The following is an 18213-nucleotide window of genomic DNA, read 5'->3' as shown; positions in this document are numbered from 1 at the left end:
GGACTCGCAGACAAGGAAACAGGATAAAACAAGACACAGGCTGTTTAATCTTCTCCGTACAACAGCTCCGTCGTGTTTCGTTTTGTGAAGAAGCTACTGGGTCACACTATCTACCAGGACATGGTCCTTTGAATATCAGTGTTTTGGGAAATGCAAGAAAAGGAGTAGATGTAGAGCAAATATTTGGATTGTTAAATCCTCATAAATCACCATTATGAAGGCATATCCAAATTATATTCACAAGTTATAAGACCTTGCATTAAAATGAAGTGTCTCTTTATTACACAAGTAACCCTCTTCCAATTTTCATTCAGAGAACATTCAGCTTCAATATTAAATAAAAGGTGTTTTTTTTTGTTTTTTTTTTACGTAATCAACACCACAGCAAGAAGGTAAGGTATCTTACCCAACAGACAGATCAACTACCAAGCAAAATCCTGATAATCCTTTTACTGTGTATACAATCTGGTAAACAGCTATTGTTATTGAAACAGTTTTAATACACATTTACAGATTTGCCCTTGTTTTGCCCTCCCATTCCAAAGCTAGACATTCTATCTAAATGTTCTGTGGTCAGATTTTAGAAATATATATCTACATTAGAAAAAAAAAAAAATATATATATATATATATATATATATATATATATATATATATATATATATATATATATGTTACAGGCATTTTGCAAAATCAAGCATTTCGCAAAATGCCTGAAAATAGTAGTTAGGCATTTATGTGAAATGCCTAATCCATGGTCATTTAACTCAATCAATTATTCTCAAACATCTTTGCTGCTTTTAGTTGTATCCAGTATGGTGTTAAAGTTCCCAATCCCAAATTTTATTTAAAAATTGTGCTATGCATCCATGAATTATATTTCCTAAAATTAAAAAAAAATGTTTAAATCACAAAACTACTTTGTATCAGTTTTTAGCATTTTTCAGGTAGGCAGCTAGGGAGCTTATTATCGCAGACCATAATTAAATACCAATCCCCATATTTCAAGGCCGGAGGGTTCCAATTCAATAAAAAGTCCATCACTGCTAGAGCTATCATTGGCTGCTTCAAGGTTTTATAAATAAAAACTAATGGACAGCAATAGGTGGAATCACACCAGTTCATAATAACATCAAGCATTTTCTTTTAATGGACACTTGTAACAACCAATGATAGCAGGGATCTCGATTTAGCTGTCCATTCAGAGTAGAGGGATGTAGTTACGGGGAGTGGCATTGTGGAAGCTCACTGACGTTTCGCTTCCCAAGCGGAGGTGAGAGAGGTGTCTTCTATAAATACCATTGTGCTGTCAAGCTAACGCGTTCAACAACACAAACAGTGAAGAACCCAGCATCGTTGACAGGGGTGGAAATGGTTTTGAAAATTGGTGCTAAATTATTAAATGCACCCTAATCAAGCCCCCTTTACAACTTCTCTCTCCTGTGTTTATGGATGAGTGTGGGGGGGGGTCATTTGAGTAGTCCAGACCCAATGAGAAATCATCACCTATCATCACCTATGCTTGCTAACATATACAATAAATTAAACACGTCTACTGGCGCCAGAATTTAATGTCGCTTGGGCTATATGAGGTACCCTGGCGCTTGGAATCTAGCTCCAAATTTGAACCTCTGATCTTTGATATCCCAATTGTTTGAACTGTCGGAGGAAGATAATGAACCCTAGTTTTGGTGCGTACCTAACCATTTCTGCTGGTATTCATGTCAGAACCTAATGATAAAAGTTAATCTCTCATTATAATCATCTCTTATTATAAACCGCAAGAAATGCAGTAAACAATCTGAAAAGTTGGCATTTTAAAAATTAATGTAATTAAAGCTAACACAGAAATGACAGCTGCAGAGTCACTTCCAACAACAACTCACACAAAAATGTAGCACAAGGAGGTGAAGTGACTTGATCAGGGATCACACAGTGAGTCAGTGAGTGAGCCGAGATTTTAATTGGGGACCTCCTGGTTAGAAGCCCTTTTCTTTAACCACTGGACCACACAGCCTCCTAGTGAAACAGTCATTTCACAAAACTTTACTTTAATTAGTCAAATAGTGTAATAGAATGCCTATAACTACAGTAATTTCGCAAAAGGCTTGAAAGTTTTAACTTATATATAAATCAGAATATTTTGAGTATTATCTATCTATCTATCTATCTATCTATATCTATCTATCTATCTATCTATCTATCTATCTATCTATCTATCTATCTATATATATTATACTAAGATATAGATATATCTATATATATAGAATATATATATATAATATATTATATAATATATATATATTTTATAAATAGATCTGTAAAAAACATTCAGATTTTTTTCTCCCGTTTACAAGCACTCCCAGAAGCAGCTGCCATATTTTCAATGTCTTGAAATCTTGTTCCTTCATGAGTGAAAGAGATACCATTAGCAAATGCATCCTTATCCTGTCAAATGTGTCTACAAACCCCAGATTATCTCTAATCTGAAACCAGCAATAGCAATAGAAACAACTGATAATACATTCATAATATTATCTTCATGTTTGGTTTTATATTTTTGGGATTTGTGTTTTTTTAAGTTACAACAGCTAAAAATCCCAAAGAAAATAGTTTTAAAAAAGATACAACGTTTATTTTAAATATTACTGTAACTAGTAGGGGTAGAACGACTATTAATTAGAAGAATAGCTGAGGTAGACTAGAAATAGTCGACTTGTTGCCACTTAAAAATATATATTACTAAATCACAGGAAGAGGAGTGTGGTGACAAATGCGACAATCAAGTTAATCTCACAGCTGATCGATCAGATTGATATCTGTCCATTATGAATATCAGATAGACATCTTCAGTATTCCATGGAATTGGTACAGCACATGAATAAACCTAAGGATGGGCGTCTTCTCTATACTTATCATTTTGGTGTACACATTCCCACAGAGGATAAATAGCAGTGATGCCCAACTAACAACATACAGAAGTGTGAATTTATTTTTAATTCCGCTCATGTGTATATAGTTTATATTGGGTGCAACAACAAACTTGGTATCATAAAGAAGGCTGACTGTACAGCTACTGAGGACTATTCAACCTATCAAAACAGCGGTGTATGTAATAAAGTACAGTCACTATTTTCATTGAAGGCTATGCAAACCATACATATAACCATGCCTGTGAGTGTCTGAGTGCATTTCTGTCTGTTTAAATGTGTAAAACTCCAGGTAGGGTCCTGTTTTAATGTGCTACGGTGAGTCTGCCAACAAAAATATCAAGGCAAGAGTGCAACAGCAAAATGTTTAATCAAAATCCTGCCAAAGGGTCATGAAAATGCCAGCTTCACCTTTCCTCTTTAATAATATACAGTAGCTGTGTGTGTGTGTGTGTGTGTAAAGTACACACCCTTGGTTTTGCTGACATACACGATTTACTGCATCTCCGTGTCAAGATGTCAGACGTATCAGAGATAGACATAACCACTTGGGATGACCTAGCCTACATTACACATGTCTATGGCAGACAACTTGTCAAAGCACGTTAATATTGACTAACTAAAAATAGAAAATTAAAAATCATAAAATGAACCACTAAGAATGATGGCTAACACCATGAAAAGGGAAGGGAACAGTAGAAAAAATAAGAAAAAGGATTTTAAAGCAGCTTGCTCTTTAAAAGGTAAGCACTGGAGAGATATTATTTAAAATAATGAAGACCAAACAAATGAACTGGCAGGTATAATCCAGTTTAGAAAACACCACCCTTTATATTGTCACTGTAATGACAACTTTTCATAACAGATGTACCTAAATTCTGAATATAATAGGAGGGTTAAGAAACAGTCAAGTGGATAACCTATTTGGCACTTCTTGTGCTGTAGGTCACAAGCTGTTTGATTGCAGCTCGACTATTAGAGTGAGATCCTGTAATATAAGGTACTTATACTGTGCTGGGGAAAGTACCAGGAAGAAGCACCAGCATTTATTTGTGCAGTAAAAGTATTTGCTTACATTTGTCTTTTATGCAGGTATGCAGAGAGCCAAAAGTCTTCAACAGAAGAGTGATAATAATAAAAGTGCTCATATTTCAATATTGAACATACCTGATTTCCTTGTTTCCTTGTGTATGTGTTGTGTATGTTGGGCAGATTTAGATCTCAAAACACAGCTTAGTTTATACTGCAATAAAACATTTTACTGGAGTTTTTTATGCACTGATGGGGTCAATCTGTCTGACACTCTGCATAGGAAGCATGATAACTGCCTTGACTTTGCAGCAATCTTCACTAAACTTCTATCGTATTGTATTTCGCTATAATTTCATACACTCTCCATTTTATACAAGTGTGAATGAGCCTGCCCTGGTTTAGTTAATTAATGGTTAGCTAGCTTATTAACATGCTAAAAAAATCCTATCATTTTGTTATGGTTAGTTAACATGGTACACAATATTACTGTTGTTTTTAAACAAATGTAAACAGAGCTGAAGTTTCTGTTGGAGGCATTTTACCTGAAAACGATTTGAACAAGTAACTACTGTATATATTAACTAACCATTAACAAATAATTAAACATGTTGTATCGCCGTATTAGTACAGTAAGTTAAGCATTAACAGTTAATAAATAAAGGACATTTTGAAGTTATGTATAATAGTTAAGACATCTTTACCATATGGAAACTGTGAAAAAGTGTCCAGCATGTACAGTTGTGTAAAATCAGTCCCTGAAATGTTTTATCTTGTGAGTAATTCCGAACAGATATCATTCAATAACTGAACACGTGTCAGGACTATGAATCAGGCCTGCTCAGGTTGGATGATAGTTCTTACCTGCAGGAGGTTTTGCTTGGGTGTGGCCAGCAGGTTGACAGCTGTGGAAAGTTTGTGGAAGAAGTCGAGAGCCAGGTCTCCCAGGCCAATGCCCTCGATCCAGTCCAGGAGCAAGTCGAGATTGGCTCTGATCTGCACTCCCCGGGACCACTGATAAAACCCCCCTCCGGAACCTGTGAGGAAACACAGACACTCTCCGATCAGCACACTGCCAAGTCCCAACAGCTGCCTCCTTTCACATGAAAACAAAACCAAAAGATAAACTTCCCCTGTGTGAAATCTTGAACAGCGCTGTTTTTCAGTTGCTCAGAGCTGCTTGGATGTAATACAGGTTTAGAGTTAGTGAAATGAATTTTCCTATTTTTCATTTTGCTGTTATATTGGTAGTTAGGTCATTGAAGGTTTTGTGTGAGGATAAAAATTCAAGATTCATTTTTTCTGGTAAAAAATGATGACCTGTTGTTCACTGATAATGCCGGTCTGGGAGCTGCTGTTTTTCATTGAGGAGTATGAAGGAATTACTGGTTCTTCTTTGTTAGCTCCTTTATAACTCGTTCACATGAAGCTGGTTATTTATTAATATTCTAGCAGCTAGAAAAGCTTCATGCACTCACTTCAAACAGGGAATACACTGAGTTTGCTCTTTAGATAAGGCCAGCTTTTGTTGCTAAGGTGCACTTAGCAACAAGATCGGACAGAAACATGGAGGATATACAAACACTGATAAAAATGAAAAGTTAAATTAAAATTAAAATGTTTTTAATATGTAGTACTATTTTAACTTATCACCAATCAACATGGTAAGCAAACCCACAAATAAGCAGCCTGATATTTATACAAATTGAAAGCGCACAAAGATGCTTGGGATGTAACAGACTGCACAACAATGTCTTCCAATCAGACAACTCATTGATATTCCACGGATGTCAGATTCGTAGTCATTCCAGTGGCTGAAGTTGTTAGAACTATTATTGTGCTGCATTTTCACAGGGTTCAGCAAACTGGTGTTTTCAAACTGCCAAAACAACAAATAGGGGAAAGCACGTTTTTATCCTGGCTTTTTATTTTCTTTTGGGATCATCTTAACATTGGTGGATCTCAATACCACGATCCTAAACCCTGTCAGTTCATTGATTATTTTTAAAAAGTTCATTTTTCAAATATTGCAAGTATATTGTAGTGTTGGGTCTTGCAGCATGCCAAATGGGACTTTTGGGTGTGTTACACTGAACTTGCAGGAGGGACCGGGACTATTTCTTCCCTTGTAAATAAGTGTATTTCTGTGTGTGTGCTGTCTTGTCTTCTCCGCTGTTTGTGTCTGTCACCCTGCGTGAGTCTGTAAGTGGAAGCGTGTTTCGTGTCTAGGCAGTGCTGGTGTGCTGCCTAGGGTTTCATCTGCACATTGCTGCTGTATGAGAGAGGGGTCTGTGTTGGTTGCACTGTGATTTGTGTTCGGTTCCGCCAATCAGCTGCTTGCGCGGGACGGAGAGTCTGAGCAATTGGTCAGTGTGTATGTAAATGTACCCTTGTGTGTGTGAGCCAACAGGGCTCGGGGGGATCTCTATTTAGGAGCTACCAGAGAGCAAGTCAGGGTTGTGTTGTGTGTTGTGTGGTTGGAATTGCCTAACTGAGCTAATCATCCTGTTGCTAAAAAGAGCGTCCTTTCACATGCCATTTAAATACAAATAGCAGTTTTAACTGCTTTGAGCTGCATCCTGTGTTGCCTTCTCTTATTCTGCTATGGACTAGACCTTCGCTACACTGGTGTCAGAACTAAGTGGGATATGAAGTCTGCAAGGGATGTCCGAATGTTGGACCACTAGGACTACTGGAGCGCCGACTCGCCCCGAATCCGGTGAGATGGCAGATGGGAGGACCTGTTTGAGGACCTAGACGACCAAGATCGGTACTTTGTCTGTGGGGAGTTTGGACACAAAGAGGTGCGCTGTCCCCTTCTGAGCCAAGAGGAAAATTGTGTGAACGAAAACTGAAGTGCAGGAGGGGCGGGCGTTCCCGAAAGCAGGCAAAGGAGCCGGTGCTGGCTCCAGTAGCGGAGAGAGAGATACTGCCTGCACGAGGGCTGGAGAGGGCAGGACCTGCCCGTTCTAATGCCAGCACAACCGTCGCCAGTGAGAGAGTGTCCAGTGCCGCCGGTGAGAGTGTGTCCTGCGCCGCCAGTGAGAGTGTTGTAACAGGATGGCGTGTATTGTGACGTCAGACCCGGAAGAAACACTCAGTACTGCCAGGTGAAATGTGAATTGTGCTGTTGCGCAGTTTAATCAATAAACAGAAAATAAAAGGTTGCAAGACAAACAAAACACAGGAGACGGTACTTTCGCCAAAATAAAGAGACAAACAAAACGGACTACACAAACAAACACCTTGAGATGATATTTAACTATTATTATTATTGTTTATTATTATTATTATTATTATTATTATTATTATTATTATTATTATTATTATAACCTCCGTCTCCAATTCTGTTCTCCACTCACCGAACACACAACCCTGAGTGAGTAAAAACATGCTGCTTTTATGCAGCTGTACCGAGACTCGATTGCTAATCAATCATTCAACCGGAGTCTCGGTACAACTGCACACAAATTAATAAAAGTGCAATTCCCTGTGCTCACATATTATTACATCGTACCTGCACGTGAAGTGCTCTGCAACCCTCGTGCCTAAATACAAATATACATTTTAAACACTCGTATTGCACAGACCCATTTATATCCCGTGTACAAATGACTATACACCAATATTAACACACTACACGTAACATACAACACAAATAAATAGCCCGGGGTGGGGCACTTTGCCACAGATATCCCCGTTGTGCAAAGCACACCTGGCCTCAACTGCCACCTCCCCCTTTAAAAACCCAGCAGTCCAGGTCAAAGTCTTGTCTTGGGCCGGGAAGGGAGGCTTCACTGGGCCTGAAATTGGCTGAAAATGCTGTCAGCTCCCCTGCCAGTACTAGCACGACTAACAGCATGGTGGTCCAGTCTCGCAGCGGAAAAGCTGCTCTGTCCGTTGCACCCCTGGCAGTGGAAAAACTGCCAGGGGCAATGCTGTTTGTCAGCAGACTCATTCTGCTGACAGACAGCATCGACTCAAAATGCAGGAAGAGAAAGGAGCAGTATGGGACTCACCTGCTGTGATTACACACAGCAGTGTTACTCAATCCACTGCTCCCACACATTGCTGTGAAAGCAGTTCAATAACTATCTTCATACCTATAGTCATTTATAACCATATACTGTCCATTAAATAGGGTATATTGTAGACTATCCAGCAGACTAATGCCAACCTGGCCTAAACTGAATCAAAATGATGGCATGTAATAGCCATTATAAAGTACAGCTATGGTGCGGCCACAGTCTTTGATTTAATGCAGGCCTATTGCCTCATTAATGAATTGATAGCAAAGGCTTTCAAATCACTTTCCTTGCACCTACATCATATTAGTGTGAGAGCTACTGAAATCTGCCTGGGCACACTAGGTGCTTGGCAACTAGTGGATGAAACAAATCAAATCTTTTACTCACGAACCATGCACAACCCTTATACAAGTTTTCCCATGCTTTTCCCTTGATTATACTATGCATTTGCCATAGTTTACCCTGGTTTGACATGTTTTTTAATAGGCTGTTGGCTTTACAATGCTAACCTATGCTGTCCCATGATTTGGGCCAGTGCAGCGCTACCCAGCTAAACAGGATTCGAAACAAAGCTGGAATGTCTCACTCTGCAAAAAAAATGACACAGCTACTTCACATCCCAAATTAAAGAAATGAAAAGCAATAAAACCAAGAAAAGCCAATGATATGATTTCAAGTTCTAAGAAGAGATACAAAAATGTATTTTAAAGCCTTGAAGCTAACAAAATAATTCCATACATCTTAACCATTTTGTACTTACACTAGCTATGTACAATAGGGCTGAAATATGTAGTTTTCACAGAAACACATTTTATAGAAAACATGTCTTTTCATTTTAAAACAGACATCTGATACTACACCAGGTTAAAGAACGCTTGCCTTGCTTTGAAGGGTAGCAGTTGATTAGCTATTGACTAGAAACAGGGAAGGGAAGGGGTGGGGATAAGTTCACCCTCCAGATGAAATGCCCCAGGTTTAAAACCATGGCTTGCAAACAGAGATTTCTTTAACCTAGCAAAGTAGCAGATATTATGTTTTAAAATGAAAATACAGGTTTCTTTCAAAACTGCACATTTGAAACCTATATAAAAAATGATGTGCATGGCGAAGAAAATGTATGGAACTGTTTTGTTACCTATAGGCATGGTGTTAACCACAAGTAAAAGCCTCACTGTAGCTCCCTCACCTCTTTCCATGAGTGTGTTGAAGAGGGAGGCGTTGGTGAAGAAGAAGAGATATGCAAAGAGCTGAGAGGCGATCTCGGAGTGGACCTCATACTGATTGAGAAGCTGCAGGGTCTCCCTCAGGATCTCTAAGATGTGGTTCACCCCGTCTGGCACTCGCAGCTGACCACTCTCAGAGAAGGGGTTACTGTTCAGCAGACCGGGCAGTGTTGTGTACAGAGTCTGCAGGAACAAACAAACCCAGTTCAGTCATTCCACAGGCTCTGGTTAAACTGCAATTGCCTTGGATTGTGAATCATCAGCTACACCTTTACAGAATGTTCCATATTAATAGCAAAGTGTAATTAGGCATTGTGAAGGCATGGTAAAGCATAGGTCATGATTGCAAAGCCTAGAGAGATATAATATGCATAATGCATAAATGCATAATATAACCATTGGAAAAGCATGGGGAAACTGCAAAGCTACCGTACAAAGTCAACTGGGTTCAGGAGCTGCTTTTTAGTTCTAGTTGCCTGCAATAGTAAACTAGGGTAGATCAGCCAATGTAATGACAGAAGAGATTTGCAACTGTAGAAACAAGTTTCCTTTTGTTCTGTGGCAATACACTGCTGTGTACTACTGGCTAATACGAAGATACTTTGGCTGCTCTAGCCTACATTAAGTATGTCTGTGGCAGACAACTAGAACTGAACAGCAGCTTGTGAACTCCTTGTCAAACCTTAATGCAGGCTCGTCAGGTAATAAAAAAAACAAACAAAAAAAATGTTTTTGAACAAATTTTCCCCAAATCCACATTTTTTTAATGGGCTTACTCTGGCATCACCTAATTTAATATAAATGCCCTACTTGTTTAGATACACAGTTTTATGTCAATTCATTCATTTAAACTGCAAACAGGCAAAGTAAGAACAAGCTGGCTAAAGAATTGTTGAAGCCTGGTTTAGACCAGTAACAGGTACATTAAACTTCAAACCGCTTTTAAAATGACAATAATTATACTACAGCAGGACACTGCTCTCCCATTGATTTCTATGATGGTCAGTCATTCTGCTGTTACTCACTAATGGCACAGCAACTAAAGCATGATTGAGAAGAGGACACTAATGAATGACACCTGCTCTACAACCACTGCTTACTGATGAAACGCTTCACAGGGGTGCTACAGCCCTGCTCTCAAAAGGTCTCTGGGGATCGCAACAAACAAAGGTAAGTTATTCATTTGATATTATTTAACATTATCACTGAACTGAAATCTGATGCATTACACTGTTTAGTATAATAAAGCTTATGGGTAATGGTTTATATAAAAAAGCTGCATTTATATATAACAAAACATATTTTAGAAACAAACAACATCTAATGTACATTAACATTTTGAATTACATATTGCTTTGTAGTTTTGCATAAACTAAGAAAAAGTGAAAATCTAACATGAAATATGGTACTACTATTATGGTTTCCTGTAGACTTTTGCAATATCATTTATTTTTTTCTCAATATTAAAATGCAAAACCTTTGGCCAAAGCTGTACATAACACATCTGGGCCTATTTGTTTGCTTGCTCTCTGCACACTGTGTTGCCTCAGTGTTAAGTCATTTTTTTGAATGCTCTGAATAACTTTATTTTCCTCACACGAAAGCTCTTTGTTTGGTATGAATACACTGCATGAATGCAATGTATATTACAGCAGTGATCATAAGTTTTTTAACAAATGCATCTGCTGCTTCCTCCAGCCCACTCACTCATCACCTCCCATTTGCATGTTTGAGATGTTGCTAGGGTGGAGATGGGGTGTCACCTGGCCCACCTGCCATGACACTGTCAATAGGATGTAAGGTGCTTGGTGTAGGGCTGCAAAGTGTTTAAATGGTCCTCAAGGGATAAGACACCCTTCCTCAATGATTACTAATTATAATTGTTTTAAAACAGACCCAGCTCTGAAGTATCCCATTTAAGAGTTTTAATGGCATTGAAAGATTGCAAATTTTTTTTATATTTTACAGAATATCAGGCACATTTTTTTGTATAATATACAATTATTTACATAACCTAGTGTATCAAAAATGTTTCAAATTTGTTATTTCATTTTTTTTTTAAAACAACCTTGATAGGGTTATGCAGTCTTGTCAATATTCCACTGCTCTGTATTTTTGTATTTTATAAAGACACATACATAAGTAATAATGTATTTAATAATAAAGGTGTCAAAATGTGCTTAAGCTCAAAAATGCTTTTTGGAACTGTTTTTTTTTTTTAAAGCAATGATTTTAATTGCTTACAATTAAAATTCTGAAGGTTTACATACACTGCTTAGTTCACACATTTAAAAAAAAAACTTCTGCCCTGTTTCACAAGAAGAAGAAAAAACAACACTTAAAAAAGTTTAATCACAACGGGTACGCTGACTGAGAAGCCCCTCTAATAAAGTACATTCCTGCCATTTCAATCTTTTTTTACCCGAATAATCCCGTTCTGAAAGAAATTCTGTGCAGCCTGCCACTGTGTTACAAAAAGAAGTCTTTATGTGAGCAGATCCATACAAATCTCACTTTGTTAGCAGTGGCCTGCTCATTTTGCCCAACCAGCTTTTTCTGTCCCTGGTACAAGGGCCACGGAGATCTAGCCAACACAAACTCCTATAGATTTCAATAATAAATGAACCACTGTCCTAAAAAAAACGACTACCAAGTATGCATAGCTGAGAGCTACAAGCTTTCAGGGGCCAAGACCTTCGAAATAAAATTACATATCCTCCACATATTGGTGGCATTCAGAACCGTATTTTGATTGGCATTTAGCATCCCAAACAGACGCTGTGAAAGCTCAAGGTAAGTGCTTACACTTATCCAGTACAAAAGGAGTTGCACATTTCACTAACCCTTTACTTCCATTGACAATGCAGTGATATGGTAGTGCAATTCTGTAGCACATGGGCTGCTACAAGTGGAGGAATGGTACCACAGGAGTACCATTTTAATGTCATTGCATGGCATTGCAGTACCATACCAGTACCTGTATCTACTGTATTAAGGCCACTATGCAATATTTGTACTAAGTTGTTGCGATTGCTGGTGTCAGCTAATGATTTTGCTAGGATTCCCTATTATGCTAGTCTCAACATTTTATTTTCCTTTCTGGTCTTTGACATTTTGTGAATGGGGGCGTATGGGTTTCACCAGGCTTTGAAAAAACATTATTTAAACAACTCATGAATTAAACGAAAGTACAAACATTTCAAAAAATGTTTGAACTACACAGGGATTCCACAGTACTCAAAACACAGTCTGCAACTTGCACTGAAATAACCAAACAGCTTTGTTTTCAAAGTAACCCAAGAAGCTGCTTCCTCTTTCCCCAGATGAAACTGTATGAAATTCACTAACAGTAAACAGAGCTTTTAATCTGTGTTGTTTTAGGTTTGAAGTTATTTAACTTTCATGGGCCATGTTTGCTCTTGTTATAAAATTGTTTGGAAGGCGAAGCCAAGCTGCAGGGTTTAAAAGATCGAGTCAGTACGCTTTCAAACTTGCCAAATAAAATGTGAAATGGATGCAAGGGTGGGCAATAACAATGGGTTTTGCAAATAAAAGATGAAAAATGTTCCTTTATTTATTTTTTTATTAATATAGCACAAACAGTGTGTGTCTTAATAAGAAAATACATTTTTTTTACTGCCATAAAAAGTTTGTGTTTCTGCTATGTCACGATTTTACAAACACACAACTGCAAACTGTTAATACAATCCACATATATAAAGGAACATATCTGACTACAATAGAGAGGAAATGACCTTCCGTTTTTCCTGGTTAATCTGAGCACTGTGGACACTATGTATGGAATGTGCTCAACATTCCCAAGTTGATTAATGTCCCCCAATGATGGCATACTTTGATTTTCCATTTATAATATTTTCTATAGATGCATTTGCTGCAGCCACTGCATTTGTTAGTTGCTACTTTACTGCTAATTAAGCCAGCACTGGAACAGAGTTTAGCAAAAATGTAGTTTGAAAGAGTTAAGTGCACTTCATTACCCAGCGCACACTTGAAAATGATGACGTTGGCAACATATATCTGAGACACTTGTGCCGGTTTGTGAATTCCAGCTCGCTCATTTACAAAATAAAATGTTTTTGCCACATTATGTGTTTTGGTCAGCACAACAAATAATATATTTCAAAACAGACTGAAACTGTTTTGCACTGTTCGTTTTGCATTCAGCTATGAAATAATGGATCACATTCCTTATCTGTTACTGTGCATACAGTATTTTGCAGGACTCTTGACCCTATGAAGAACGTATTTTGTCAAATGTATACTCACAAACATTAATTACATATTTTACATGCCATAAATGTGGTGTCATTCTTGCAGTATGAAAAGTAAGATTTATTATTTACAAAATGAATTGAACAACTGGCTTTCAGTGCATCAAGTAACTGGCTGATTAGAAAAGAGTCACACTTTTAACACTCACCAAGAATGAAACCTAATTCTTGATTTAAAGGATTATTCAACTTTAAAGGGGATGGTGAAAAGGGTCAAGCAAAAGCTGTTGAGGTCCTTTCACATTACTGCCATACTTTCTTTCCTCAAAGCGATTTGACAAAAGACGTAAGGCACACATTTTGAATGCACAGATAACCCAATAGACTCATATTCATATTTGTAATAATATATTCCAGTCATTCCCAATAAAGTTAACAACTTAGAAAACTTTAAATTTCAGATCAGACCCGAAACACCAATAAAGATGATATTTTCCACAGGCTTATATACGACCACTGGAGTGAAAGCACCAGCAGCCAGTGCCTTCATCATGATATCAAACTTGCAGATGAGCAGAGTTTGAAAGCATTGATTCCCTTTCAGGCTACACTGAGTTCAAGTAATAGTGTGTGGGTGAACATGGCACCCAGGCAGATAGAGGGTGGTCTCATTAGAGCAAGGTGGGTAGAGGGGAAGTGACCCGTGGCAGTTCCTGTGAGAACTAAGCATGACTTGCAGTCCCCTGACTTAATGATGCTCCTGTATTGAAGTGTTAAGATAAACCAATCAAACATTGCGCTGTGACCTTTTTCAGAGAAGGAGAACTATGGGACCCAGTTAAGCTAAAGAATCCTCTTTTGTTGGCATATTCAGGCCAATTTGAACACTATCAATATGTTGAACACTAATACAGTGTTTCAGCAGTCTGAAAGCAGAGGTTGTGAAGTCAGGCCTAGTTATGGAATAGGATTAGTAAAGCCTGAGGCTCTCTGACCTGTAGCATACCTCAAATGAGCTTGTACTAGAAGTTTACTCACATGTCTGATGGTGGATGTACAACATTTTGTGTAAACATTTGGCCTAAAACAACCATTAACAGAATTTACTGCATGTTGACCATGATGCAGGTAGTGTACTGTATACTAAACTCAAGAAATCAACAAAAAACAGCAATTTACTGTTGAAAAACCACGGTTACAATGACAGACCGCTTAGTAAGTGTGGCGGAAACAAACAAATGGGAATTGGGATATCATTAAAACTTAAAATTAGGGATGGGTACTAATATCGATATTAATATTTTGATATGATTTCATTCAATATCAATAATAATTTTCAAATTGCAATATCGTTGGATTAAAAAAAATTCACATACACTCGTAAAGACATACTTTTTATTTCTAAAAATACAAACGCAGTATAATAAAGTTTATTTAATATTAAGATACAACAAACCATATACATATCAATCATGTAGGCAAATGCCACATACTAGAGTATTATTTAATCATTTTATTCCATTAATTGGTGTTTTAGGTACCAAACGCTATTTGCATGGTGCATTCAGCATCATTGGCCATCCATTTTGCATTATTTTGAGATATGCGCATGGTTCAGCGGTTCATTACTTACGCTATTATTAATGTATTTTTAAAATGTGAATTTTCAGTATTACTAAATGAGATGTGCTTTTAAAACATCAAAACACATCTCAAAATAATACAAAATTCAGCAAGGCACTGTACTTAATACTTTAGAGGTGTTGTGAGTCAGCATTTACACGCAGAGCAGCTGAAGATTCAATTACTTCAGGCAGGGCTGAGGTATAGAAATATTTCAGTTTTGAGGTGGCTGATGATGGAATAGTAAAACATTTGAACAAGATCTTATTTTTCTCCATAGATACTGTGAAGCAAAGCACCACTAAGTTAAAGTAGTTATTACTTTTCATATATAAATATCTGTCTCATATATAAATATCTGTTTTATATACATATAGCTAATAAATGACCAATGTTAAGGTCATGTGCTTCTCTGAGTCTGATTTCAATCAAGTAATTTGGCGATGCTTGTGATGGAAGTTTTTCTCTCAACTTCAGAAAGAGACTCAGTGAGACAAACAAGGTCGAATGTTAGATATTTCAATTGTGTTATTATATTTTTCTATGTTTTGGAAGACTTTGATATTATCGATATTGAAATATGTGGACGATATCGATATACAATTTATATACATTGTTGCCCATCCCTACTTAACATGGTTCTTCAATATACTGGATCTGATTTTCCGATACGGGCAAATTGCCCACATCATTCATTTACTATGGAATGGGAAATTTGCCCAAAACATGCTCATAGTGGCAGATACAGGCCACTGTCTCTAGTACAGGTTTGTTTGTAATAACTTGAAGACTGAAGCAACACATACAATTTATGGCATATAATCTTAGCGATCACTCCAAACAGTGAAAAACTAGAAAGACAAGCTATGAAGTCTGTATTTCAAATCTTCAATTGCTTTCTGAGATATGAGGAGGATTTCTTCACACACATAAGCACACCCTGTCTACACAGATACTCAATTTGTACTTTTTGTACAAAGGCACAGCAGTCAACTTCACAAGATGATGTGCTTGTTTTTTTTATCAGTCGTAATGTATTTCAGTATCTTAATTGCTCCACGCCTTAGCCCAAGGCTAAGAAAAGGTCAACACTGCGTACCAGGCTGCTAGCAACATGAATGCAGCTGGCACACTGAGAGACTTTAGGGCTGAGCAATGTGACATTCAATCACAACAATGACACTTGGCTATGTCCTATTTCTTCTTATTAACAACTGAGCTACATATTGTTCTTTGCATACCTGTGTCTAAAGACCTTTCTATAGTAACTATGGACGAAACAGTTTAGTGTAGAACCAAGTATGTCAAACAGCCGTGTCTCGTTCCTTAAACGAATGAAAACTCAGTAACAATATATATGTATATATATATATATATATATATATATATATATATATATATATATATATATATATATATATATATATATATATATATTTGATGATTTCCACCATCCTGCAGTTTGGAAGTATTGGAAACTGAATGCAACTACTGTTGTGTACTTAAAATCATCGCCTTATATATGCTGATTAGCCATGTTCTTTTCCAAAAGCTCTTTTCTGAATGCAGTGTAACTTGTCCAAGTTTTTGTTTCACCTCACTTGTTTAGTACTGCTTGCAGTTAAAGTACTGTTTAAATCGTTTTAAGTTATTTTCTTGATATTTAAAGCATACTTTTGCTTGAGTTTACAACACACAGTTTACATGTCTAAAAAAATGTAAACTTGCCAGAATTTACCAGTCTATGATTCTTAAATCTCCTTATTAAAGCTTGACCTGTGCCTTGACCAGTCAACCCCTCTCCTGGTCTCCAGGGAGCTCGCCGTGGAACCATGGTAATGAGAGCTCACTTCCCTCCATCCTTTCCTGTAAAGGAAGCAGGCTGCAGCACGTATATACATTTTTCTCCTGGATCGTACTGCAGCTGCTTCCTGATTGGCTGAACATTTGATGAGTATTAAATAAAGTTTATTTTCCTGTTCTGCTTGTCATTTCCTGTTCTGTTTTGTGGGAAAGTGTCGGTGAAGGACTGATAATGGGCAGCTCAGGACCTCAACTGTCCTTTCTACAATAATCATATGTATACCTAAATATCGCTGGCTAAAATCACAATTAATTTACAGTAGAACACTTTTTTTTTTTTTAACAAACCCTCTTTATACAAATTGTTCTCTATAACTGAATAGTGTCATCAAATATATATATATATATATATATATATATATATATATATTTGTATGAGCTTAACATGCAGCCTACAGCACTCAGTATTCCCAGGTGGTCTCCCATCCAAGTACTAACCAAGCCCAACATTGCTTTGCTTAAGCATTGCATGGTAAGTTCTATTTGAAGAGCTTTTTGCCGTCAGAGACGTTGCCCAGGGGTCACTACAAGGAAGTAGCTCTTCTTGACCCCCGTGTCATCAAACATGTTCCAGAAGTACCAATTGCCGTGGGCATTATCCAAATATCCTTGTCTTGGAGCAATTTCAAATAAAATGGTTCTTCTGTTGTCTTCAACCATTCCCAGAGTTTTATAACTGAAGACTTCACCCAGATGAAAGACTACTGAATCTTCAGACCAAAATATGTACAAAGGTAGGCAATGAAAGAGAGCTAGCCTTCAAATAAATACATAAATTAACATGAAAGAAGACCAATTACAGTTTTGTTTAAGACAACACCCACTGGACTGCATCCAGTTGAAGGAAACATCCTGAACTTTGATAATAAATCGGTACATTTTTTACTATATATATTAATTTATGTATATACAATGTATATACCTACAGCTATGGTCAAAAGCTTTGCATGACCCTATCGAATTAACTAGTTTTGTTTCATAAAGTTGAATGAAACCTGTTAAATAATGTTATGTTAACATATTGAATTACATAGTGCTTTGTAGTTTTCCATATACTCAATAAAAAAACGACAAAAATTGAAAGATGTGACATTTTCAAAATCTAAATGTGAAATACTGTACTACTATTGTGGCTTCTGGTAGACTTTTGCAATATAATTTTGTAGTTTTTTTTTAATTACACGATGTTAATCCATATATTTTTTTAAAACTATGTCTCAATCCTAAAATTCTAGGTGATGCAAAACTTTTAGCCATAGCTATATATAAGGAATACCGTAAAATA

At 37.1% G+C, this 18213-nt stretch overlaps 1 protein-coding gene across 1 annotated transcript in view; it reads right to left on the bottom strand.

The window, feature by feature from the left end:
• Positions 1–18213, bottom strand: part of LOC121296301 (ras-associating and dilute domain-containing protein-like) — a 66022-nt gene that overhangs the window by 21169 nt on the left and 26640 nt on the right. Inside the window, exons 9-10 of the mRNA XM_041221691.1 lie at positions 9174–9393; positions 4824–4996 (exon numbers count right to left, since the gene is read on the bottom strand). Of these exons, the coding sequence (XP_041077625.1) occupies positions 4824–4996; positions 9174–9393 (393 nt within the window). The remainder of the gene's footprint in view (positions 1–4823; positions 4997–9173; positions 9394–18213) is intronic.

This window comes from Polyodon spathula, chromosome 21, assembly GCF_017654505.1.
Source record: "Polyodon spathula isolate WHYD16114869_AA chromosome 21, ASM1765450v1, whole genome shotgun sequence".
NCBI classification, from domain to species: Eukaryota; Metazoa; Chordata; class Actinopteri; order Acipenseriformes; family Polyodontidae; genus Polyodon; species Polyodon spathula.
The sequence above is the reverse complement of the archived record's forward strand: the minus strand, read 5'-3'. Positions and strand labels throughout refer to the sequence as shown.